This window comes from Rhinoderma darwinii, chromosome 5 (genome assembly GCF_050947455.1).
Source record: "Rhinoderma darwinii isolate aRhiDar2 chromosome 5, aRhiDar2.hap1, whole genome shotgun sequence".
Classification (NCBI taxonomy): domain Eukaryota; kingdom Metazoa; phylum Chordata; class Amphibia; order Anura; family Rhinodermatidae; genus Rhinoderma; species Rhinoderma darwinii.
The window spans coordinates 297,020,733-297,048,372 of record NC_134691.1 but is presented as its reverse complement, the minus strand read 5'-3'; the positions used below and the strand labels follow the sequence as shown (position 1 = coordinate 297,048,372).

The 27,640-nt window shown below is 43.1% G+C and overlaps 2 protein-coding genes across 2 annotated transcripts in view; one reads left to right on the top strand and one right to left on the bottom strand.

Annotated features, from left to right (window-relative positions):
* Positions 1 to 5,721: 5,721 nt before the first annotated feature.
* Positions 5,722 to 26,767, top strand: CDCA7L (cell division cycle associated 7 like). The gene is made up of 9 exons (XM_075827323.1): positions 5,722 to 6,093; positions 18,767 to 18,874; positions 19,374 to 19,703; positions 21,748 to 21,816; positions 21,900 to 22,082; positions 22,856 to 22,987; positions 23,493 to 23,642; positions 23,885 to 24,021; positions 25,806 to 26,767. Exons 1-9 carry the CDS (start codon positions 6,067 to 6,069, stop codon positions 25,834 to 25,836), a joined length of 1,167 nt encoding a protein of 388 aa, XP_075683438.1. The 5' UTR covers positions 5,722 to 6,066; the 3' UTR covers positions 25,837 to 26,767.
* Positions 25,659 to 27,640, bottom strand: part of DNAH11 (dynein axonemal heavy chain 11) — a 228,068-nt gene continuing 226,086 nt past the window's right edge. Inside the window, exon 83 of the mRNA XM_075827324.1 lies at positions 25,659 to 27,223. Coding sequence (XP_075683439.1) covers positions 26,976 to 27,223 — 248 coding nt within the window. The 3' untranslated portion in view covers positions 25,659 to 26,975. The remainder of the gene's footprint in view (positions 27,224 to 27,640) is intronic.

Here is a 27,640-nt window from a genome sequence, read left to right as displayed (position 1 = left end):
TTGCAGCTAAGATTTTAGTGGAATGGTTTTCGGATGCCATGTCATGTTTGAAGAGCCTCTGAGGTACCAGTATAGTAGATACCCCTGAGAAGCAACTCTATTTTGGAAACTACACCCCTCAAAGAATTAATCTAGGGGTGTAGTGAGCATTTGGACCCTACAGTTTTTTCACAGAATTTATTAGCGTTGGGCCAAAAAAATTAAATTTATTTATTTTGTCTAAAAATATGTAGAATTACCTAAAAATGTTTCCTTTTTACAAGCAACAAAAGAGAAAGGCAAAACACAATTTATTAAATAATTTCTCCCGGATACGGCAATACCCCACATGTGGACCTTACCTGCTGCCTGAGCACAATGGCAAGACTCAGAATGGAAACAGCCCCGTGCAACATTTGGTGACATTTACTGCATTGTGCCATTATTACTAAGACACAGAGGTGTTGAAATAACACCCCTTAAGTTTTTCATCTAGGGGTGTAGTGAGCATTTTAATGTGTTTAGGGTGCACTTAATTGTGTAGAGTGAAAATTTAAATTTGTGCTGAGCATATGCTACTGGCAAAGTATTCAATGATGGGTATATTGTATTTCGTGTTTTTTTTTATTATTATGCATATAAAACAGGCTAATGAAGTATGGAGAAGGCCTACATTAGTAAATTGGAAACTATTTGGAAATCTGTAACAAGGCTGTATAAATGGGACTAAAGAAGACATGTACAATGTTGTTAGTACCAACATTATCACTTTCAGTCAGATCAAAAGGAAAAGGTATTAAAAATGCACTGTGTGGTAAATTTTATAGCATTCAGAGATACAAAGGGCTGGCTTTAAAGGGCAGTCTGGACAAAAATAGCGAGTGTCACTTCATTTGCCCCTCTTGGAGCACACTCGGCGTGCTCTTTGGGGATATTTTCTGTTCTCCGTTGAGGGAATAGTGGACACAAAATGCCTCTCTGTGAGTCTTTAAGAATCTTCACAATCTAGTGGATGTGAGGGGGAAAATTTTTTCAACAAGAGGTCCTTTCTCTTGGTAAGTGAGGAATGTGTCAATAGTGCCAGACTTTTTGCGCAGCACAAAGGAATTGTATGTGGCTACTTGAAAAAGGTAGATGGCAATTTTTTGGTACCAAGCGTAAGGGTATGTGCACACAATAGCTGCCTTTTACGTCTGAAATTACAGACTGTTTTCAGGAGAAAACAGCTCCGTCTTTTCAGAAGTAATTGTTCCTCCTCGCATTATGCGAGGCGTCTTTGACGGCCGTAAATTTGAGCTGTTCTTCATTGAATTCAATGAAAAACGGCTCAAATTACGTCCAAAGAAGCGTCCTGCACTTCTTTGCCAAGGCAGTGAGTTTACGCGTCGTCGTTTGACAGCTCGTCGGCACAGTACGTCGGCAAACCCATTCAAATGAATGGGCAGATGTTTGCCGACGTATTGTAGCCGTATTTTCAGGTGTAAATCGAGGCATAATACGCCTCGTTTACGCCTGAAAATAGGTAGTGTGAACCCAGCCATAGACTTCCTCATTACTAGGTACGGCTAGATAGCTTGGTCGGCCAGATCCACACCGCCCTTGTTATATTCTAATATGCAGGTTTTTGCTTCTGAGTGGTGGATCCGCTTTCTGTTGCTCCCAGGGTGGCATCTGAGTGTATAAAAACATATTTTTTGTCTTTGTACCTGACTGCAAGAAGCTCACCACTGCGTAGGCAACTTGACTCCCCCTTTTTTAATTTAAGGCCTTTTTCGAATGGTCCCACAAGCCCCCCGTATTTTGTGATGGATCCAGTGTAAATGGTGTCCGTTTATCTCAGTTGTGCAAGGGTTCCGTAGTTTTGACTGAATCAATAGCGTAGTCGACTGTGGCATAAGACGTGGCATTTATTAAGAGGTGAACGCTTCTTAATAAATGTGTTGCATCTTTCTAGTGTGCCGCAATTGACCGCGCCTCATCCATCCCTCGTCACATAAAAAAAAAAAATACATAAACACCTCTCCTCTTCTCCCCCTGCGTCCCCTCCAGCTCCCTCTTCATGCCATGGCTCATCCAAGGCACTGATGACATTCAGTGCTGATTCACATAGGTTCTTACTCTGCCGGCGCCAGTACCTTGAATGAGCCGTGGCATGAAGAGGGAGCTTGAGGGGACAAGAGGAGCAGAGGGGTAAGGTAAGTGTGTATATGTATATATATATATGTGTGTATATATATATATATATATATATATATATATACTTACCTTACCCCTCTGCTCCTCTTGAACGCCATATATATATATAGAAAGAGAAAACTTGCAGCACTCCAGTATGAAAAAATGGTGGTTTATTCAGTCAAACACACAGCAACGTTTCAACCCTACAATAGGACCTTTCCCAGGCATAGTGACACATCTAATACTGCACACATATATAGGGAAGATACATTTGCATAATTCATCTCATTAAAACACAAATAAAGTGCATATACAGTGAAGGAAATAAGTATTTGATCCCTTGCTGATTTTGTAAGTTTGCCCACTGTCAAAGACATGAACAGTCTAGAATTTTTAGGCTAGGTTAATTTTACCAGTGAGAGATAGATTATATAAAAAAAAATAAAAAAAATAACATAGCCAAAATTATATATATTTATTTGCATTGTGCACAGAGAAATAAGTATTTGATCCCTTACCAACCATTAAGAGTTCAGCCTCCTCCAGACCAGTTACACGCTCCAAATCAACTTGGTGCCTGCATTAAAGACAGCTGTCTTACATAGTCACCTGTATAAAAGACTCCTGTCCACAGACTCAATTAATCAGTCTGACTCTAACCTCTACAACATGGGCAAGACCAAAGAGCTTTCTAAGGATGTCAGGGACAAGATCATAGACCTGCACAAGGCTGGAATGGGCTACAAAACCATAAGTAAGACGCTGGGTGAGAAGGAGACAACTGTTGGTGAAATAGTAAGAAAATGGAAGACATACAAAATGACTGTCAATCGACATCGATCTGGGGCTCCATGCAAAATCTCACCTCGTGGGGTATCCTTGATCCTGAGGAAGGTGAGAGCTCAGCCGAAAACTACACGGGGGAACTTGTTAATGATCTCAAGGCAGCTGGGACCACAGTCACCAAGAAAACCATTGGTAACACATTACGCCGTAATGGATTAAAATCCTGCAGTGCCCGCAAGGTCCCCCTGCTCAAGAAGGCACATGTACAGGCCCGTCTGAAGTTTGCAAATGAACATCTGGTTGATTCTGAGTGATTGGGAGAAGGTGCTGTGGTCAGATGAGACTAAAATTGAGCTCTTTGGCATTAACTCAACTCGCCGTGTTTGGAGGAAGAGAAATGCTGCCTATGACCCAAAGAACACCGTCCCCACTGTCAAGCATGGAGGTGGAAACATTATATTTTGGGGGTGTCTCTCTGCTAAGGGCACAGGACTACTTCACCGCATCAATGGGAGAATGGATGGAGCCATGTACTGTCAAATCCTGAGTGACAACCTCCTTCCCTCCACCAGGACATTAAAAATGGCTCGTGGCTGGGTCTTCCAGCACGACAATGACCCAAAACATACAGCCAAGGCAACAAAGGAGTGGCTCAAAAAGAAGCACATTAAGGTCATGGAGTGGCCTAGCCAGTCTCCAGACCTTAATCCCATCGAAAACTTATGGAGGGAGCTGAAGATCCGAGTTGCCAAGCGACAGCCTCGAAATCTTAATGATTTACAGATGATCTGCAAAGAGGAGTGGGCCAAAATTCCATCTAACATGTGTGCAAACCTCATCATCAACTACAAAAAACGTCTGACTGTTGTGCTTGCCAACAAGGGTTTTGCCACCAAGTATTAAGTCTTGTTTGCCAAAGGGATCAAATACTTATTTCTCTGTGCACAATGCAAATAAATATATATAATTTGGACAATGTGATTTTCTGTTTTTTTTTTTTTAATATAATCTATCGCTCACTGGTAAAATTAACCTAGCCTAAAAATTCTAGACTGTTCATGTCTTTGACAGTGGGCAAACTTACAAAATCAGCAAGGGATCAAATACTTATTTCCTTCACTGTATATATATATATATATATTTTTTTTTATGTGTGTCCGATGGGGAAGGGGGACAAGGTACAGGCCCCCGCCATCAGGCGGGTATTAGGGGTACTGGTGTGAGGGGCCCAGCCAAACCTAAGTGAAAGGGGGGCCCGGCAACTGCCGCGACTTGCCTTTCGTAGAAAAAAACGGGCCCCTGCAATGGGGCCCGTTTTTTTCACCAAAAGAATGTCGTGAGCTGCAGGCCCCCCCTCTCATCATGGGGGCCGTCAAACCGCCGTGCAACCGATCGTGCACACAAGGAAACTCCCGCGCGTGCGCACTCGCGAGCATACGCGAGCGTGCACCCACGAACGCCCGCAATCACGACCGCCCGCGCGTGCACCCGCAAAAGCCCGGAAGTCAATGGGTGCGTGAAAAATTTTCACGCACCCATTGACTTCAATGGGTGCGTGATGCGCGAACAATGCACAAATATAGGACATGTCGTGAGTTTTACGCTGCGTGAAAATCACTGACAGTCTGCACAGACCCATAGAGTAACATAGGTCCGTGCGAGGCGCGTGAAAATCCCGCACGTTGCACGGATATATTACACGTTCGTCTGAATAAGCCCTAACAATAAGGCCCAGTTCACAGAGTTTTTGGGCCTTGATATTGACTCGGACACTGCGTCAGAATCAGCACCAAACAACTTCCAAAACCGCCTCCCATTGATTTAATCTGAAATCAATGGGAGCCAGTCGCGGAAAAAAGAAAAAGCAGCACGTCCTTTCTTGCCGCTGTTCCGCCTCTGACCTCCCATCGAAATCAATGGGAGGCAGAAAATGCATTTTTCGCTGCGTTTTTTGTCTGCTGTCCTCAATCGCCGCAGGCAAAAAACGCGGCAAGATAGTATGGGCAGGTCAAAATCTGCCTCAAAATTCAGTGCGCGGATCCAGGCGGTCGCAGGTGCGCGCGCGGGCGGGTGCGCGCTCGCGGATGCATGCGCGGGCGGTCACGGGTGCGCACTCGCGGACGCTCGCGAGTGCGCACCAGTGGGAGATTGCGGGTGCGCGCGATTGGTCGCGCGGTGTTTGACGGCTCCCATGATGAGAGGGGGGGCCCGCAGCTCACGATATTCTTTTGGTGAAAAAAACGGGCCCCAATGCAGGGGCCTGTTTTTTTTTTATACCAAAGGCAAGTCGCGGCAGTTGCCGGGCCCCCCTTTCAATTAGGTTTGGCCCCTCACATCAGTACCCCTAATACCCCCCTGATGGCGGCCCTGGGTAGCATGATATAGTGCTGGACGGAGTACCGTTAACAGGCGGTGCCAAGGTAGGGGGGCCCAGAAAATTTAGCTGTATGGGGCCCTGAAATTCCTGATGGCGGCCCTGGGCCCAGCAGAGGCTGGAAGCTAGAGTAGATTTCAGCTATAATTATACTAGTTTTCTGGTGTAAATTTGATTAATTTGTTGTTTCGCGACCCTCTGAGGCTAATCCCCGAGAAAAGTAAAAAGTTACAAATTTCAGCGCGACTATGGCGTGTGCCAAAATCTGCGACTTTTTTTTTTTACGCCAGAAAACTGTTGTAACCATTTGATATATCCCCCAGTGACTTGTTCTCAAGAACATTGGGCCACAGCGCATTCATTTATTTTGTTGTTTTTTTTTAAAACGTCAACCACATGGTAGTCTTGTCTTGTTTTGTTTTTAAGTTTACAATGGTAGTCAATGTAAGGCGATTTTTTTTTTGTTCGTTTTTATATTATCTAAGTGTTTCCTCAGTGGTTTTGTCTCACACAATAAACCTGCTAACCTAATGTGAGATACTATAACGATATAATACCACCAACAGCTCCGGGTACATCATTGTGGTGCGCTCAGCCCGCCAGTGAGTGGGGTGTGGTGAGATTCACTACTGAGGGCGGTGCTGATCCTCCCCCTGCACGGAGGTCCGGAGGACGCGGTCGTCTGTGTAAAGTTACAGGACTACAACATCTGTACGTACAGTAGTGTGACACATCTGTGCTCCCCCGCCATGGACTCTACCATCGCAGCAGGACAGGTGAGAACACCCGGCCCCACAAACACCCGCTCTGCCCGTCCATAGCAGCATGCCTGCTCCACGTGTGTGAGGGGAATCAGGCTGCTCCGGATTTGGCGCCACTGGAGGGGAAGCACGCTGTGTGCAGGACGTGGTCATAGGGGTAGTGGTAATGTTAGATTTGTAACGCTATGGAGCGGTAATGAGAAGTGGCATTCACGCTGCCCGTACACGTGCCCACCTCGCGTATCTTGTATGAAATAGCATCTGATAAAAACTGTTACCCATAGCAGCCAATCAGCTCCACTGTGTCATTTTCCAGTGCAATGAGTGAATTATCTCGTTGCTATGGGTAACTGCCTCACTTTGTTTATTATAGTGAAATTACCAATACAATATTCTTATGACCCGCCTTTTAAAATATTGGCCACACCCCCATCCTAAAAGAACAATCAATGGCCCACACTTACCTGAGGGGATGTTCACATGGTGCTTTTTTTTTGCCATGATTTTTGCAAAATGTGGTGTTTTGCAACAAATTTGTGAAAATTGTTGAAAAAATGCAATTTGACCACAACGTGTGAATACTCATACGGGTATATTGTACTCTACAGTGGAGAGAATAGTTGACTAAATTTATGCCAAATTTCTCAAAATGCACTCGTATCCTAATAAACTTGGCTCATTTTGAACAGGCAAAAAAAGTCTTTCTTCTTTTGTTCGGCAGCTTTTTTGCCGTGGTGATTCACCATGATTTGACCACGCGGTCTGAATTCACCCTCAGGGTCTATCTACACAGTGCCGTCAAATTTCAGTTTTGTTTGCGTACAATGCTGTGGTTTATATTGCTGCGATTTCATGGTAATTGTGACCCAAATCCTTGATGTGGCCGCATTGGTGAATAGCGTAGAAATGGGATTGGTCAGATATAAATAGGCTGACCTGTCTGAGGGCACCATAGAAAAGTGAGACACGCTGATTTCAAGGTGCTGTAACTTAATGTTAAAGGGGTAACTTCTGTTAATCATGCAGATATCTAACATATACGTAATTTAAAATTCTTCTCACATACCTTTCTTATATCTGTGTAGTTGCCGTTGTCTTAAAAAAAATAATAATAAATAAAACTGGTATAGCCCACAGGTTGGAACATAGAAATTCATCCATAGGATAACTGACTGGACTAAAGATGGTGTCAGTCATGTGGCCTCTGGCGTTTAGGTAACTTGGTCCAGGTGAATAATAGGTTGTTGAGGAGCAGGGATTATAAAATATTTAAATTCTACCTACAGCAACATCTCATCATCATGTCTGAGGGGCAGCTCTTACATTCTTCTCACTGTATCCTCTGTGTGTGTTATTTTTTTAATATTTCACTTTATTAACAAAGTGACAACATCCCTAAGGCCCTATTCACACGACAGGCATTCCCAGCCGTGTGATGGCTGTTTTTTGAACGGCCGCAGTAGGAACAATAGACCCCGGATGGGGCTATTCACACGTTGAAAAATGGGACATGCCCTATTTTCGTCCGTTCTCCCGGCCGCACGGCTCCTATAGAAGTCTATGGGGCCATGTAAAGCATGGCTGTCACTCAGATGTGATCCGAGTGACAGCCGTGCTTTCTGCTTCTTAATCGCTCTCTTCTCCTCGAAGTGCGTGTGAGGAGGAGGGTATTTTGTTGCTCCCTGTATGAGCGGAATCCCCGGTCACAACGTCGCCGAAGCTGTGGCCGGGGATTCCACTCCAGGAGAAGTCCCTAACTTTACTATCTATATATGGACAGTCACGTCGGGGGACTTTTCCTGGCGCGGTCCCTTACTCCTGAAACGGAATGCCCGGTGCTGTGGCCGGTGTTTTCGGTCCAGGAGAAGTACCTGACTTCACCCTCCATATATGGACATAGTGAGGTCAGGAACTTCTGAAGCAGAATCCCCGGTGCTGTGGCCAGTGATTCCGATCCAGGAGAAGTCCCTGACAAGGGGGCTGTGTGGCACTATCCTCAAGGGGGGGGGGGGGGGGCGGCTGTGTGGCACTACCCTCAAGGGGTGGCGGCTGTGTGGCACTACCCTCAAGGGGGGGCGGCTGTGTGGCACTACCCTCAAGGGGGGGCGGCTGTGTGGCACTACCCTCAAGGGGGGGCGGCTGTGTGGCACTACCCTCAAGGGGGGGCGGCTGTTTGGCACTACCCTCAAGGGGGGAGGCTGTGTGGCACTACCCTCAAGGGGGGAGGCTGTGTGGCAGTATTTACAGAGGGAAGTGTGGCAAAAAAATTACAAATGAAGTTCATCAGTTTTTAAAACGGATATTGAAAAAAACGGGTCAAAATCGACCAAAAAAACGGAAACACGGAACAGATGAAAAACGGACCAAAACAGCCGACACTCTGCCTTAGGCCCTATTCACAGGACAGGGTTTCCCGGCCGTGTGACGGTCGTTCAAAAAACGTCCGTCGCTCGGCCGCAGTAGGAACAATAGACCCCAAATGGGGCTATTCACACGACTAATTCTTTTGACGGCCCGGGAAACCGGACCGTAAAAAAATGGGACGTGCCCTATTTTCGGCCGTTCTCCCAGCTGCCCGGCTCCCATAGAAGACTATTAATGTGAGGCACATTCAAACTTCATCATCGCACCTCGTGGGTCACATCAGAAAATGGAAGTACTTATTTTTTTTTATTACTGTTTGCAAAGTATCGTTTTGGTATCGAAGTCCAAATTCTGGTATCGTGACAACCCTAATATATAGGAAATGTATAGTTGACTTACCTGCTGCCCCATTCCTGAACGGTCTCCGTTCTCTGCTCTCTAAGATGGCTTCTACAGTCTCAGACTTCGCTATGTAGCGCTTCTCTGGGAAGTCTGAGACACTCCCCCACTTCCTCCACTGTCCTCTGATGGACAATCGCTGACATAGACTGACGTCATCAGCGCTCGTCCATCAGAGGGCAGTGAAGGGGGTGGCGGCGTGTCTCAGACTTCTGAAGAAGCTCTCCACATTGAAGGCTGAGACTGCAGCGGAAAACGGCAAACCAGCGGGTAAGTTGACAATACTGTAAAGTCTTTTACATTTTCTGGGCTAGAGGGTCGCTCTAATAATTTAGAATATATATATATATATATATATATATATATATTCTTGTTACTTTAAAATGGAAGGGAATTTGATAATTGACAAATGTAATGGCAAGACGGTATGATGTCAAGAGTTGCAATAAGTCATATCCAGTGCCAAATATTCTCAGAAAGGGTTTGTTTACACAGGCCAGTAGTGTGTCCTGTTGTAAAAGAAAACATGAGGCAAAATTGCACACGGTTTACTACGAAATTGCAATGTTTTCTGGCCGTGCGTTTTTTACAGATGAAATGTGAGTTTTTGATACATGTTTAACCTATAAAAAAATGTACAGCAAAAACCACGGTAATCTCCTGTAAACAGTCATGCGAGCCATGAAAATACAACAGTGCTAGAAATTTAGGTAATTCTACTTGTCTCTTCTCTCGTAAATTGTACTTTGAGACTGATTCATCAATATCCATTAATTAGGTTACAGGAAGTTCTACTATACAATAGACTGCCTCTTTATACTACACTGACTTATTTTAAGCCCCTCCCATTTTAAAGAACCTGAAAACATGGGAGAAGTATTGTAAATTATGTGCCATCTGTGTTCTGAGAGGGAAGTTTGTGGGAGAGAGCGATTGGAGATTGGTTTGCCGTGAGGGAAACGTGCCTTGTAACCTTGCAGTGTGGCGCTTCATCAAGAGTGCGCTCGTTCACATGAAGCACTTAGTCTTCATCCACAAATGACATTGATAAATTCTGTTGGTGTCTGTTCAACTTGACTAAAAATGACACACTTTCCCTATAAAAATTCCCACATGGCTATATAAAATGTGACATTGTATTTGAGCTTAGACTTCTTTTTTTTTTTTTCTTTCATAATAATAATAATAATAATAAATATAGACCTTTTTATTTATGCAGCCGAAAGTATTTTAAAGTGAAGCATTTTAGTTTTGACGGGACTTATGAACAGTTTAATGAGACTCTTGAAAATCATAGAGGGGAGTCCAGAAACGATTTTAATAGTCGTGATGGGGGAGGGAGTAGTCTTTTGAAATTCAGCAGTAAGTTTTCTTAATTAAAGCCCATCAGTTCCTAACGTTACATGGGGTGAAGTACGTTTCTTCTTTGTTCCTAATCAGTAATTGTGATCCCCTGAAGCTGGCTCCTTGGGAGTAGAGGTGGAAGTAATAGAGAAAACGGGGGGAAAAAATTATTTGGCGCATAGTATTCTCAGCAGGGTCACGGCACAGCAGCACAAAGGCAAAAGAGCTAATGCAGTTTCTCTTGAAAGTAATTTTTCATTCTTTGTAAAAATGGCTCACAGCTCCTCACAAATATTCTTCCATTAAGTCATTAAAATGTTACATTTTCTAGTGCTTCAATTTAACCTCGGAGATGTGGAAGTAAAATCTCTTCCTAACATGTAGCAGACCCTAGGTGTGGGAACTTCGTGAAATTAGGCAAAAGTATTGATTACAGAGCTGAATAGATACGTTGCGAGTACAAGGTACATAGATGGTTTGCAGTAGGAGTATAATGCACTGTTCTGCTCCCTTTGGAAGTATACAACGGCACGGCAATCCCCTGAATAGAAAGGTATGTGACTGTTATACATTGGGAGGAGTTTTGTAAACATCAGGCCAAAAAAGGTCTGCATCAATGAACAATCCTGGAAAAACCTATACTGTTATACCTTGTGCAGGCCAGAGGGGGCGATGCATGACTTCTATGCCTGAATCCCTGGATCTTGCACTAGACATAAGTTTATCAGATTTTCCTGGAGAGTTTATTTTAAGGCTGCATGCACACTTCTGTCTGCTGTTGTACGGCCGCTAATGACGGTTCCGTGAAACATGGGCCGCACATGGATGTCTTCCATGTGCAGTCCGTTGTTTCACGGACCAAATCAATGAAAAGGCCGAGACTGTCCTATTTTTGATGGAACTGCCGCACGATTACGTTAAAACAACGGAAGTGTGCCTGGCCCCATTGAAATGAATATGTCGGGGTGCATGGCCCCATTGAAATGAATCTGACGAAAAAAACTGAAGTGGGCATGAGGCCTAAGTGGATATGGCATCACTCATTATGGACATTTTGTAAATGGAACAATATAGGATGATTGGTTTCTTGCATTGCCATAAAAAATTAAGTCTCTATATAAGGCATGGCACTGAGTAGACTGAGACTCCAAAAGAACCAAATCATTATGACACTCTGTTTGTATGTTTGTAAACAGAAAAGCACGTGGTGCGTTTCTGTTTTAATTCATAGGTTTTACTGCTGTTGCGCGAATCACGCGCGGCTTACAGAAGTGCTGCGCGTGATATTCACACACCCATTGACTTCAATGGGTGCGTGATGCGCGAAAAACGCACAAATATAGGACATGTCGTGAGTTGTACGCAGCGGACACGCTGCGTGAAAATCACGGACTGTCTGAACGGCCCCGTTGACTAACATAGGTCTGTGCGAGGCGCGTGAAAATGACGCGCGTTGCACGGACGTATATCACATTCGTCTGAATAAGCCCTTAGGCAGACTATTAGTTTGTTTAGGGGGGCCCTGGGACCGGGAGGAGTGAATACAGCAGCAGTGCATCCGCTAGGTCCCTCCAAAGAAGAAAGCCAATTCCAATAGCAATCCCTCACTGGTTAGCACTCTATTCGATAATAGCTTTCAATTTGCAGTTTCAAATGGATAGAAAAAGAGATATTTAAGGATGGTTTATGCAATTAAAGACTGATGCTGTTGCCACTAGGAGGCTTGACAATAAGAAATAAAAAAGTGACACCTCCTACAGATATTCAGTCTTAGCGTAGTGTCGTAGGAGGCAGATGCTTCTGCTGATAGCTGCAGTCTCTACCAAGATTGATTGATTTTAATTTATTATTTTCATCACGAAGAACTAGGGGCACGGTCTCCTTGTGTTCCCCTTTCGGCAGGCGTACTGTGTCATTTTTAAATGCACTTTTGTACAATCTGCCTAGGAAGACGAGCCGGACCAGCCTATAGAGCACCTCTAACACCTCCCCCACCAGTGTCCCCTTAGTAAAGGCGGTAAGGGGGTCTCCTGCTGGTCTCCACATCTGGAAGATGGAGAGCAGGGTGAGTGTTACTTAAAGAGGCTCTGTCACCACATTATAAGTGCCCTGTCTCCTATATAAGGAGCGCTGTAATGTAGGTGACAGTAATGCTTTTTATTTAAAAAAACGATCTATTTTCACAACGTTAGGAGCGATTTTGGTTTATGCTAATGAGTTTCTTAATGCCCAAGTGGGCGTATTTTTACTTTTGACCAAGTGGGCGTTGTACAGAGGAGTGTATGACGCTGACCAATCGGCATCATGCACTCCTCTCCATTCATTTACACTGCACTAGCGATATAGATATATCACTATGTGCAGCCTCATACACAAACCCTAACATTACTACAGTGTCCTGATAATGAATACACATGACCATCCAGCCTGGACGTCATGTGTACTCAGAATCCTGACACTTCTGAATCTTTTCTGTGAGATTCCAGCAACGGATACGAAATCTCGCGAGATTACGGAGGTAAACGAGATTTTGTATCCGTTGCTGGAATCTACTCCAATAGCGCTCTACCACACTTTTTTTTTTTATCCCATGCCCTCATGGGGGAATCAGGCCTCTCTCCTGATTGGCCAGTTTCCTCACATGACCGCTAGTGGCCAATCGTGGCACTATGTCGGCAGTGCTTCGGAGCTCCCCACTGTTCTCCTCTATTTGGATGGATGCTGCTGGGGGACACAGAACCTTCAGAGCTGCTACTTCTTGCCTCAGGAAGGTCTTCTGACATCTGGGAAGCGGGTAAAATCAGCCCTTGCTACTTTCTACTTCCCCTACAGGTGCTCCAGCCTACAGGCACTGAGATATTTCCCTGAGGGAATGTACATTTCTCTCTCTCGCAGAACTAGATTCAGGCAGTGCAGTTCTCTAGTAGTGCAAAGTGAAACAGCCATTACTCCCTGAATAGGAGTACCCCTTACTGCACAGTTTTTTGTTTTTTTTTGTTTTTCTGTTTCTTCCTTCCCACTGTTTGAGTGTGAAGTTAAGTAACACTCTCGACTGCCATGTCTAACCTGAAAGTCGAACCCTCACGCAGACAAACTTTGCGGTTTATTATCCCTGTTCCAAGCGCAATACTAAATTTCCTTGTAATCAGTCTACTTTCTTATGCGATGCCTGCGGCCTCTGCCACCCCCAGTATTGTTCACCCCTGGTATGATGGGTGTGTATACGGAATAGGCTAATTTTTTTTTACCGGATGGTTGATAACCTGGCGAACATTACGCTGTCCATTTTAGGGGGCAAGTATGTCTGGCCGCCCGCCAACCGGACTCTTGTTTTGCCAATCCTCTTGTGGACCCCTCGTCCATGTCTTCTCCTTGTGGCTGGCCCCGTAAATGGACCAGATACTCCCGCTTACCACCGATTTCACTGTCCTCTTTTGTTTCCGCCATGTGGGCAGGGTATTTCCGGTCCTGACGATAGCTCTGGTGCCTCCTCTTCCCCCTAGAGAGGTTTTCAGAGGAGGTCATCATTCCGGTACCCTTGAACCAAAGGTTCCGGTGCTTTTATTCTAGCCTTTTTTTCTCCCCAAAAAAGGACTGTTCGGTTCGACCTATCCTGAATCTCAAGCGTCTCAACTGGCATGTTCAGGTCCGTCATTTTCTGATAATATCTCTCCGATCTGTCATTGCTTATATGGAACCGGGGGAGTTTCTTCTGTGCATATCAAGGACACATATTTGCACGTACCTATCTGCGTTACACACCATCGCTTCCTGTTCTTTGCAGTAATGTCTTGTCATTACCAATTTGTGGCTCTTCCTTTCAGCCTGGAGCGTATTTACAAAGGTTCTCTCTGTCGTGATGGCACTCCTTCACACCAGGGTGGTGTCGGTCACCCCGTACCTGGACGACATTCTGATCAAGTCTCCCTCCAGGGAGGATAACTAGGTGGCTCTCCAAATCACTTTGGACACTGTCGGTTTGGTAGGGTTGTCAATTGGTCCAAGTCTTGCCTATCTCCGTCCCAAAAGATAGTTTTATTGGGGGTCGCCTTTAAAGAGGCTCTGTCACCTATAAGTAGCCTATATTGTACATGATGTGATCAGCGCTGTAATGTAGATTACAGCAGTGTTTTTTATTTAGAAAAACGATCATTTTTGACGGAGTTATGACCTGTATTCGATTTATGCTAATGAGTTTCTCAATGGACCACTGGGCGTGTTTTACTATATGACCAAGTGGGTGTTGTACAGAGGAGTGTATGATGCTGACCAATCAGCGTCATACACTTCTCTCCATTCATTTACACTGCAGATAGCGATATAGCTATATGCAGCCACATAAACACACTATAACGCTACTCATGTGTCATGACAATGAATATACATTACTTCCAGCCAGGACGTCATGTGTATTCATTCTCCTGACCACTTCTGTAGCGTCTCTGATTTACAGCACAGCAGGCGTAGTCTCGCGAGATTACACTGTAAACTCATTCACAGCAAGATCAAAAATGATCGTTTTTCTAAATAAAAAACACTGCTGTAATCTACATTACAGCGCCGATCACATCATGTACAATATAGGCCACTTATAATGTGGTGACAGAGCCTCTTTAACACTGGCTCGGCAAAGGTTTCTCTTCCTCTGGAATGTGTCTTCAGGACGAGTTCCATTTATTATAGATGGCTGTGCTGACCTCACTCCGCCTCCGCCAGTTCCACACGCACCCTCTACAGCGTGCGATCCTCTCTCTGTGGGACAGACTTGAAGGATAAACTTCAGATCCAGCGATTTCACCTCTGTCTGGCGCTCGCTTCGGTGGTTGATCACTTCTCTAGTTGTTCCCCGGGTGGGTGCTCATTCTTCCTGCTGAACTGGCTGATCTTCCTTACGGATGCCAGCCCCAAGGGATGGGGGGGTGGGACACCTTTCGGAACATCACTGTTCAGGGGCTGTTGTTTTCCCTTCCCATCAATCTTCTGGAAATGAGGGCTGTTTTTCTGTGCCTCCTACACTGGACTCCGTCTCTGTCCGGACACCCGGTGCGGGTACAAATGGACAATGCCACGGCCGTGGCTTATCTAAATCACCAGGGCGGCACTCGCAACGCACCAGTGATAGACGAGGCTACCAGGATCCTGGTCTGGGCAGAAGGTCATGTTCCGGCTCTTACAGCGGTTCGCATTCCCGGGGTCGACAATTGGGTCACATACTTTCTCATTTGCCGGAGAGTAGATCCTGGGAAGTGGTCCCTTCACCAAGATGTCTTTGACCAAATTAGTTTCCGGTGGGCTCGTCTGGAAGGGACTTGATGGCCTCCAGATTTAATCAACAGGTCCCGTGCTTCATTTGCTGAGCTCGGGACCTGGAGGCCTGCACTGTGGATGCTCTTGTGGCATCGTGGTCCGTTTTTTTATCTCCTGTTCATTTTGTCTCCTCTGCCTCTCCTGCCGCGGCTTCTCCGGCAGCTCATGGCAGAGGGGATTCCTGCCATTCTGGTAGCCTCGGATTGGCTGCAAAGCTGTTGGAATGCGGACCTCGTGTCCATTTTGGCCAACGTCCCGTGGCCTTTACCTATTGGTCAGGACCTTTTCTCCTCAGGGTCCTCTCTTCCGCCAGAATATAAGGTTGCTAGGTTTTAATGTCGTGGCTGTAGAGGCTGCCGTTCTAAGGGCTTGTGCTTTTTCAGAGCGTGTTCGTCTCACTATGCTTAAGACTAGAACGTCTTCTTCAGCCCGCATAGTCGACTTTCTGCAAAAAAATTGAAAACTTACGGAACTGCAACAAAATGCAACGGAAGCATTACCATTGAAATCAATGGTAATGCAAACGGAATCTATGATCTCCGTTTGGCTTTCGGTTCATTGGTTCCCCTGACGGAAAGGTCGAACGGAACCGATAAACGGGAGCTCGACGCTGATGTGAAAACACACTTAACCTGTATGAGAGAGAAAACGTATTCTAAACTTTGATAACTATAATGTACGATCTTAGTTCTATGTATTTACTAATGGGAAACTAAGAATATTGATTTAGTTTTTGAAGCAGTGTTTTAAGTCAGATTTTTAAATGCAGAGCGGGTTTGAGGTTTTTTTTGGAGCGTTTTCCTGTGTGGTTTTAACGGATTGGCTTCAATCAAAAAATTCAAGGCGGAATACTTGCCGATTCCACCTTAAAGAACTGACAGTTCCGCCCCATTTTCCATTAAAATGAATTGGACACTTTTTTTCAAACATTTTCAAGCAGTTTTTGGGGTCGTTTCCATGCCGGAACCTTCCTAAAAAAACCTCCTGTGTGAACTACGGTTGTCACGATACCAGAATTTGGACTTCGATACCGATACTTTGTGTAGTATTGCGATTTCGATACCAAAACGATACTTTGCCAACAGTAATAAAAAAAAATAAGTACTTCCATTTTCTGATGTGACCCACGAGGTGCGATGATGAAGTTTGAATGTGCCTCACATTAATAGTAATGTTTCTCCGTCATAATGGGTTAATGTGTAAGGTACATGATGGGGTTAATTACTATTAATGTGAGGCACATGGAGGTTAAATTCATAGCACCTCGTGCCTCACAATAAGGCCGGATTCACACGAGCGTGTGCGTTTTGCGCACGGACTGTCTGAACGGCCCCATTGACTAACATAGGTCCGTGCGAGGCGCGTGAAAATCCCGCGCGTTGCACGGACGTATTATCCTTAGGGCTTATTCAGACGAACCACGGACCTATATTAGTCTATGGGGCCGTGCAGACATGTGCAGGATTTTTATGCAGCGTTGGTCCGCTGCGTCAGTCACGACATGTCCATTCTTTGGGCGTATTTCGCCCATCATGCACCCATTGAAGTCAATGGGTGCGTGAAAACCACGCATGCCACACGGAAGCACTTCCGTGGGATGAGCGTGATTCGCGCAACAGATGTGAAAAGGATGAATGAAAACATCCAAACGGAGTGTCATAATGATGGCGGCTGCGCGAAAATCATGCAGCCGCGCATCATACAGGGCTGACACACGGAGCTGTTAAGTGCCTTTTGCGCGCTCAAAACAGCGCATTTTTTGCGCGCAAAAAACGCACACGCTCGTGTGAATTTGGCCTTAGTGAAAGAAAGCAGTTTTTATTTTTTTTACATCGTACACATCATAAATGACGCAAAAAAATAGTTGTACATGTTTTTACGGCCGCGCCAATACCGAATATATGTATATTTTATGTATTGAGACTTATTTTAATGTTTATGTAAAAAAGGTGTATGTGTGTTTTTATTTTATTTAACATTACTTTTATGTTTTTACTTTATTTTTAAACTTTAATGTGCTGGCATATATCTCTATGCCAGTACATTAGCCTGTTTACGGATAGTACACAGGCAGTTGTTAAGGCATACTTAGGTATGTCCTAACAGGAAATATGGTAAGACAGCCCTGGGGTCCTTCAATGGACCCTGGGCTGTCTGCCCATATATGGTATGTCCTTCAATCGTGGTTTCTCTCATCTCCGCCAATCGATCGGTGCTGCGGCTGTGTAATACAGCCATTGCCCCGCTCCTGACAAGTGCGCGTGCAGTCAGCATGAGGTGATGCGGTCGGCGCTGCACTAATGAGCAGCGGTTCAGGCACTGAAGACAACATGGGGGTGATTTGCAGTGCGCCCGCCATGTTCTGTTTTCAGTGTCCTCGCTCATTAGTGCAGCTACGGCCGCTTCACATCATGCTGACTGCGCGTTCACTTGTCAGGACTTAGGAGCGGGGCAATGGTTGTATTACACAGCCGCAGCCCCACTCTCATACATTCATGTGTTAAAATACTGAGCCGTGCGGGCGCACAGCTTAGTATCGAAATACGTGAAATAACTGTATCGAACCGTTTGAGGGTGCACAGTATGGAAACAGTATCGAAGTTTCGATGTATCGTGCATCCCTAGTGTAAACAAGGCCTTTGAACATATGCTGCGGAATGTTTTCCACGCGGAAATCAGAGTATGCAGCAGACTTTCATGCTCATTTTGTTCGGATCTTAGGGGATTTTTCCCTTTTTAATGTAGAAGGGATGAAATCCAGGGTGAATCCTGAGTAAAATCCGCACTTATTTGGTTGCCGGAAAAATTCACAACATGTGTGGGTACCTTATTGGTGACTGTATGATATGTGTCTACAGTATGCTCAGTGCTCCTCACACTCTATATATTCTGTTGGGGGGATCTGCTAGCCTTTCTCAGCCATGTGATCTCATGCACATGGCAGTAGCTTTACGGTGGCACTTGGAGTCCCCTGCGGCTCCATGTTATGGAAAGTACCTCTAATTCAGTATCCGATGAAGCATGCAACAATTTTTTTTCTGTTTTGATATGGACAGATTTCAACAGAAATATGGCTCTATGAAAGCTGAGTGATATAGAGGTACAGTAAATCTCCACACACTTGTATGGGTGCCCTGTTATGGCTCTGTACAACCTATACACTGTGCAGGAAAATTTTGAGAATTTGACATAAGCAATATGTTTAATTTAATTAAATTTTTAATAGAATCTTCTATAAATGTTAATAGTTACAAATTTACTCTTAAATCTGCAGCTCATCTTTGATCCTAAATCTATAACAGAAGAACTGCAAAGAATTTTCACTGAAGACAGGGATTCAGACAATGATGTTTTTGAAGGCTTCCCACAGACGGATGATCAGGTAGGAAGAAAATCAGTTGATTCTGAACATATTAAAGTCACATTCTATCAGGTCCATGGTGTTTGGGCTTAGTGAGGTGGTTGTGCAGCCCTGGTTTTGGCAATTAGACTAGGACTCTTCTGGACATATTGTTGCTTAAACATTATGGTTAGAATGAGTTAAAATCTTGGATGATCGCCATGATTTTGAACAGGTTGCTCATGAAGCGCTCACCTTAGTTGGTTCTCGCTTTATACCACAGATGTACTTGGCAATGATTTGCCGTTCTTTACACTTGTAACACCATTGAGGTCGGCGGCAATTGTAGGCACTGTCATGAATGACTACAGTACTGTGTCCTTGTAACGTCTTGTGATGCCCAGTAATGTCAAAATCAGACACCCAATCAGTGGTTGTTTCCTGTGGGATTGATACCCTCATTGATCTGAATGAGACCATTGATTTAAAACCTTCTGTAAGTCTGAGATAATACTCACTTAGTGTATGTTTTTGATCTTAGGATGTGAGCTATAATGATTATAAAGATGAAGTCTTGTCGGACAGTGAAGAGGAAGACTTGCCACCCAAAAAAAAAAAGTTTGGTCTGCGCATTGCTCTGCAGTTTCCCAGCAAGATGGTTGCAAATAAGGATAAGAAGTCCTCCAGTACTCCTAAAGTAAATCTAGGCCGTAACAACCGAAACAAAGTATCTGCCAGAGGAGTCAATGCAATAAGTGGAGATAGAACGGATGCCAAATTTGATTCTGATGGAAAGAATGATCAGTCTAACCAGGAAAATTCAAATGCACTTGCTAAAAGGGCTATGAATATTAAGGAAAATAAAGCTGTGGTAAGTATTGCACTAAAATGAAAAAATCATTGTTAATTTGCAAATACCTGTTGTAATATAAGCGAAAATCTCACAATCGTTTCAAACGCTTAAAATAATAAATAAAAAATAAACAATGTGAGCTCTAGAAATTTTGGAAGATTTCAAGGCTATGTATTTTTGGGGTACATTTTTTTTTGTTCTAATGCAAATGCATTTATTTACTAATTTACTTTAAAATCTGCATCTTATATCACTGTACATAGAAGCTGCAGAAAGCCGTTCTGAGCCAAAACCGACTGACGGCGAGTCCTGTGTGCTCATGAGCGGTTTGTTTGTTTTTTGGGTTTTTTAATCTCCATTCTGATCAAGTCAAAGTGGATCCACTTTGACTTGATCGGAACTGAGTGGATTCACTTTGACTTGATCGGAACTGAGTGGATTCACTTTGACTTGATCGGAACTGAGTGGATTCACTTTGACTTGATCGGAACTGAGTGGATTCACTTTGACTTGATCGGAACTGAGTGGATCCACTTTGACTTGATCGGAACTGAGGTAAGAGCCGCTGTTAGCCGACTCGTCAGTGCAGCTCAATGACTGATTCAGCTCAGAACAATATATACCCTGACAAGAACCTGATGGAACTCGTTTTTTGGTTTATTGCTCTTCAAGTATGAGCTACTCCTCTCTCTAGCACTACTGTGCAAAACATGGTGCCTGGGTGGAGTTTTCATAGCCCTCTGGAAAGTACAACCTCCAGAGGGATGTCTTTTAAAAAAAAAAAACGCATGGAAACCGCGTCAAAAAACGTATGTGCCTGCAAAAAAAAACCTGTGTGAGCTGACCCTAGGGACGGTGCTTCAGTCTATTAGCACACTAGGGCCACATGTGGGATATTTCTAAAAACTGCAGAATCTGGGCAATGTATTTTTAGTTGCATTTATCTGGTAAAATCTGTTAAAGAAAAAATGGATTAGAAATGAAATTTGTAAATTTTACCTCTACTTTGCTTTAATTCTTGTGAAACGCCTAAAGGGTTAAGATACTTTCTAAATGCTGTTTTGAATACTTTGAGGGGTCTAGTTTTTAAAATAGGGTGATTTATGGTGGTTTGCAAAGTATGGGCCCCTCAAAGCCACTTCAGAACTGAACTGGTCCCTGAAAAAAGAGGCTCTTGAAATTTTCTTAAAAATGTGAGACATTTCTGCTAAAGTTCTAAGCCTTGTAACGTCCCATAAAAATAAAAGGATGTTCAAAAAATGATGCCAATCTAAAGTAGACATGGACAATGTTAATTAGCAACTATTTTGTGTGGCATTACGATCAGTTTTACAAGCAGAAAAATGCTCATTTTTGCAATTTTTCGCGACATTTTGCGGTTTTTCACAATTAAATACTGAAAGTATAGACCAAATTTTACCACTAATATATAAAGTCCAATGTGTCACGAGAAAACAATCTTAATCGCTTAGATTGGTAAAAGCATTCCAAAATTATTACCACATAAAGTGACACGTTTGAAAAATGAGGCGCTGTCAGGAAGGTCAAAACTGGCTGCAGTGGGAAGGGGTCAAAGGGGGTATTCCCATCTTGGACATTTATGGCATATATCAACAGGATATGCCATAAATGCCTGAAAGATGTGTCCCACCTGTGGGACACGCATTTATCTTTAGAACAGGGACCACTGTTCTATTTACTGCTGCTATGCTCCTGTCACTGAATGAAGAGATGGCCAGGCTTTCCGAGAACGACCGAGCATGCATTTGCGACACTTTTTCTGTAGCTCTTCTGTTTCTGGAAAACGTTGCCACCCCGTCAGTCTGGCCGGAGTTCAGAAGGTAGGTCAGGGGGCCTTGTTCTAAAGATAGATGAGGGACCCGCATCTATTGCACAATTATGGCATATTCTGTGTATATGCCATAAATGTCTGATATGGGAATGCCCCTTTAAGACTTTCATTCTCTTGCCTCATGCTAGTCATAATAGTGAAGTAAGGGCAAATGCTGCTTCTAGTTCATAAATAACAATTTCATTTTTTTCTGTTTTCTTTACATTCCAGCTTGCTCAACTTCTTGCAGAGCTGCACTCCATGCCTGAACTCTTTCCAGTGAAAACCACTACTCCTTCTGTAAGTTGCTACAGCAATAAAATGATTGTATTTATATTGTGTTATAAGCTTTATATGAACTTTTGTTTTATGATTTTATTTAGAAGCAGAAAAAGACAAGCCGTCGATCGTTTTCTGAAGGTGCAGTTGAAAGGCGCACTAATCCAACACGCAGTGCACGACCAAAAGAGAATTTTGCACTGGAGAATTTCACTGTTTCTGCTTTGCACTTTGCAGAGCATCTCCAAAAGTATGGTAAAAGGGCATTCCGGCGCACCTTGAGTGATGTAAGTATCAAACTATGGGAACTGGATTTCTTCATCTATTAATAATTTTTGGAAATTACAGATTTATCTAGAGTTAAACGACCTATCCGATTAGGACTAAGCATATAATGGACTAGCGGGCGTTTTCTGTCCAGCTTCACGCTATATAGTACCTTGATCCTGGGAGCCCCCTCAGTGATACCCCTTTCATCCCTCCCATTGTTTGCTTGTAGTTGAGCATGGCTGAGTAAGCTTGTATTATTATGTTAGGGATCGCTAAGCAGCATCACTAAATTGTTCAGACTTCTGCTCTGTCACCTATCAAGCCATCTTTTTGCATTGTTACAATGATCTATCTGTCAAGGCTATGTTCACATTTGCGTTCAGTATTTCCGTTGATCCTCCACGATCACTAGAACTCTGTTCTTCCTTACTGCTTCCCCTGCAGTGAGGAGGAGCTTGAATGGCGCAGCATTCGAGCATGTGACCTGCTAAACATTCAGAGATGGAAAGCGCACTCTGTCAGTCCCATTGGCTTTGAATGGAGCGGAACCGCGCATACTAGTCTGCCACTCCATTCAAAGTTCTCTTCACTGTGGTTGCGCAGTAAAGAGAAACGGGGGGCTTGGGACCCCAATTCTAGTGATTGTAGGGACCCCAGCGATCAGACACATCACCTATGCTGTGGATTGGTGATAAATGTTTATTCTGGTAATACCCCTTTAAGTATACCTGGTTCCTGCTTAATTTGAACTGTTAACTATTTAATGTATATTTCTTCTGGGGAATATTAGGAAGATCGTGAAGAAATTCGAAAAAGAAGACGATCATCAAAAAACACCTATCTCGCTGTAGAAGACATTACAGGGGAGGAGTTGGACAATGTTGCAGTGACTGTTAAAGACAAAATTTATGACAAGATCATGGTAAAAATAATTTTTCTTTTATGTTGATTATAAATGCATTTTGTACCTTGGCTGTCAAGCCACTAGGCTTCCCTCCCTATTAGAAAAAGCTGTCTGATCAGCAGAGTGAAGTGGCCGCGGCTCTCCTTTATTGTTTACCACCCATATTGCCATACATTTGATACCGGCAGTGCCTGGTACTGCAACTCTCATAAACTCAGTCCCACTCTAGTGCATGGGACAGCGCTGCAATACCAGAGACAGCCACTACCATATGTACGGTGCTGTGCCTGGTAAACAATAAACCATGAAAGGGGCAAAGCGCTATGGCCCCTCTAGACAGCTAATCGTTGTGGGTGCTGGAAGTCGGACCTCCACTGATTGACATTGATGGCTTCTCCTCAGGATAAGCCATCAATGTCAAAGTCCCAGAAAACACCTTTAAAGACAGAGAAACCTTTATAATTGAGATGTATATTTTTGGCTTTTGTGGTATTTTAATTATACCTTTTATGCCCTCTCCTAGGGGAGCACCTGTCACCAGTGTCGTCAAAAAACTATGGACACAAAGACCTTCTGCCGCAATCTTGACTGTGGTGGAGTGAGAGGACAGTTTTGTGGGCCGTGTTTAAGAAACCGCTATGGTGAAGATGTGAGGGAGGCACTTCTGGACCCTGTAAGTGAAAAGTCACTAAAAAAATCTTAATGTCACTGTGTAGAGCGTTTACCATCCGGACACAAGTGATTGCAAGAACTATGTACATTCCTTCATTTAGTTAGTAAAACCAAATCTAATTTCCCTAGGTCAATTACAATGTTCAGTTCTATGTAGTTTTCTTTACAAATTCAATTGCTCATAATAGAAATGCAAACGCCTATGTTTTTTTTTGTATTCCAAACCCTCTACCTTTCTCAAAGGATTGGATTTGTCCTCCCTGTCGTGACATCTGTAACTGCAGCTATTGTCGTAAAAGAGATGGTCGCTGTGCCACCGGGATGCTTATTCATCTGGCAAAGTTTTCTGGTTATGACAACGTCAAAGAGTATCTTGAAAGGTGAGCAGCTGAATTTAGAAATGATTCAAAGTCCCGACCAAAAGCAAAAGTGGACAATCCTTCTAATAAGTGGATTTGGTCATTTCAGCCACACATCATTGCTAGCAGGTGCTCTGCTTTCACTATAGACAAACATGAGCAATGGAATGGGTCTTACCACAGAGATCAATTATATATGTTCTTGATGTAAGATTTTGTTTTTTTTCAAGTCTCTTTGTCATCTTCGCCATGCTAAAACAGTCTCCTGTATGTGCTTGTATTGTGAATTGGAAAGTGTGAAACGCAAAAACAGGTCAGCCAGGGGGCTGTAGACCACACAAGAATGGAACCAATAAGTGGTACATACATTTTATCTACACTAATTATAGCTACAAACTTTCAAGGAAAGAGGGATTTAGGACAGTTTTTTTACGCAGTATTTATACACATTTTTTTTACAGCATTTTTCTAGGGCTTTTTGACAGAAAAAAAATATACTGGGGCCAGATGTTAGTTTAAACTAAACTTTCATAAAACCTTTGACACTTTAGGACTTTAAAATAACATCTGGCCCGTGTTTTTTGTTTTGTTTTCTTTGTTTAATAAAAACTATAATAAAAAAAAAAAGTGGCAAAACACTAAAACTCGCCTAAATCCCTCCTTTCCAATAATTAGTGTAGGTAAAATGTATGTACCACTCTTATGAAATATAAGAAGTCTACAAACATAGGGGGGCATTTATGGCTTGTTTTTTGGCGTAGAAAAGGTGCAACAATTGCAGCAAATAATAGTACAAATGTGCGCCTACTCATAGCTGGTGTAGATTTTAATTTTTGGCGCACGGACAGCCAGAGATGCTATTAGGAGGGGTGCATCCCTTTATAAATTAGGTACATCTACTCCACTACTCCTTGGATTAAAGGGTTTGTCCCAGAATCAACATTTATTTCCTATCCACAGGATAGGTGATAGTTTTCTGATCAATGGGAGCCCTACCGATCGAGAGAACAGGGGTCCTAAACCCCCGGGATCTCCTCATTGCCCCCTTCACCCCACACACATATTGGGGAGGTTTAATGGAACGGAGCTCATGTATGTGTGCTGCTGCTCCATTTAAAAAGTATATGGTAATAAGGGAAAGTGGCATAAACATTGAGTAGAGACGCAGGTGCATGCTTGACCGCCACTCCATTCAAACTTTTCACTGCGGGGGGTGCAGTGGGGAGAACTTACAGCTTCGGAACCCCCATTCTCTCGATCGGTTGGAGTCCAGTGATCGTACAATTATCACCTATCCTGTAAATAGGTGGTAATTCTTGATTCTGGGACAATCCCTTTACGTCTGACATGTATAATAAATTCCCCACATAGTGGTTTTGGTTTTTGCTATTTTTGGTGTTAATGGCCTCTAGGTATGGCGTTTTTTTCTTCAGGCTTCTCAATAGTACATCAAAACCACCAGGAAAATGCATGTACAAAATTGAAACAAAAACGTGTGTTTCTTCCCGGCGGTCAAACCCTTGTATTGGGACAAACCCTTACTGTATCCGTTCACAGGTTTATGTAATACTAATTACATTTAAAAAGCTAGCTTCCATCAAACATTGACTGCACCTCGGATTGATTAGAATAAGACACATGTAAAGCTTAATGTCCTTTATTTACACAAATTACAGAGCAATGAATATTTCCAATTGTATTATAAAATATCTATTGGGATACATTGGTCAACATTATATGTAATTACATTTTTACACCTTCCTGATTTTATAGTAAATGCTGCTTTTGCCCCTTTTATTTTTCAGCTTGCAAAAACAACTGCTGGAAGAAGACTGAACCTGCCCCTTCCAAATAAAGAGCTTGAACCTTAAAGCCGGGTTCCCGCAGGTCGGATATGCTGCATAAATCAATGCATTTAGTCTCCACTTGCACGGTCTTCATTACGCTCTCATATACTGTGAAATCCCAACAGCGGAGTAGAAGTGATTTCATTTAGCACCTTATTCATCAGCAAAATCTCACATGTTGTTTTTATAGTGTTCCTGACGCCTTACAACTACTGCAGTTAGATACGCTCTATTACAAAGTTATTTGTGTTGCCATGTCTTCCAACAAGTTTTGAAGGGGGTGCAATCTGTGCTTTTATATACCTTAATTGGTATCTTCTACTTATTTTAGGGGATTCTAATGATTGTAGTTTTTGAGATTATAACAGAGTGGGCTCATTCAGAGGGATCAGTATAAGTCGTCCGTGTGACGGCCGTTAAACCAACGTCCATCACACTGACACATGTATTTCAATAGGGCCGTTCACACGGCTGTTGTTTCAATGAAGCCTGTGAAGGGTCTGTGAAAAAATAGGACATGTCTTAAAAATAGGACTTGTGTTTTACGCATCCCTCCATAGACTCTAATCTATGGGGGATCCATGATAACGCATCCCGCACGAGTGCAACTCGGACGTGAAAAACTGCAGTTTTTCACGTCCGAGGTTGCCCATGGTCTTGTGAATGTAACCTTAGTTTTATTTTTTTTACGGTTCCTGTAGAACTTTTTATCTGCCATTTCTGATTTATATTTTTTCCTCTTTATCTTAATGGATATGACCTGCTGTATAACCCTGAATGTTTTTACTGTAAATGCTTTAACTCTTTTAGAGTTCTCCGTTTGTGTCATTTTATATGTTATGGAGATGGATGAAAATTCTTGTCTGTAACCCTGTATTACTTCAGTCATAATTTCTTCAAAATAAAAGTGATTTCAACAAGTAAGCCATACGGTTTTTGCTGAACAATGAATGACATGTACAAAAAAAAGAAATAAAAACAAAAGCTGAAAGGCAAGGTTCACACAGTGCTGTTTTCAATCTATTTTAGCCAATACAATTTCTTTAAGATACACTGCTGGCTTTGGCATTAAAAAAAAAAGTGCCCTGTGTGAACCTGGCCCAATATTAAAAGTGCTGTGATAAAGAACTAAACTGCCAGTAACAAGGCCACACCTGCCAGAACCCATTTAGCTGGCTTCTCCTTGGTTTTCAGATTAAATGTCCAAACATAAGTGGGGCCTCTAATCTTTGTTTTGTACAGAGGACACTCGTACATGTTCTTCAGATCCTGTTTGTCGACTGGAATGGCTTTCACATAGATGACCGGCATGGTAGGAGTCAGTTCTTTGAGCCGTGCTTCAGAAATTACTCCTGCCTGCATATCCCATCGAGCACCTACAGAGAAATAAATACTGTAAAATGGTCTGTACATAGACATTTTAACCCCTTAATGACCAGCCTATTTTAGACCTTAATGACCAAGCCATTTTTTACGTTTTTCCATCGTCTCATTCCAAGAGCTATAACTCTTTTACTTTTGCGTCGACATAGCTGTATAAGGTCTTGTTTTTTGCGGGACAAGTTGTACTTTTTAATAGCACCATTTTGGGGGACATATTATTTATTGATTAACTTTTATTAACTTTTATTTGGGGGGGAATAGAAAAAAACCTGAAATTTCGCCACTCTTTTTCGCATCTTAAATCAACGGCGTTTACCGTGTGATATAAATAATACCATAACTTTATTCAGCGGGTTGTTACGATTGCAACGATACCAAATGTGTATAGTTTTTGTATGTTTTACTACTTT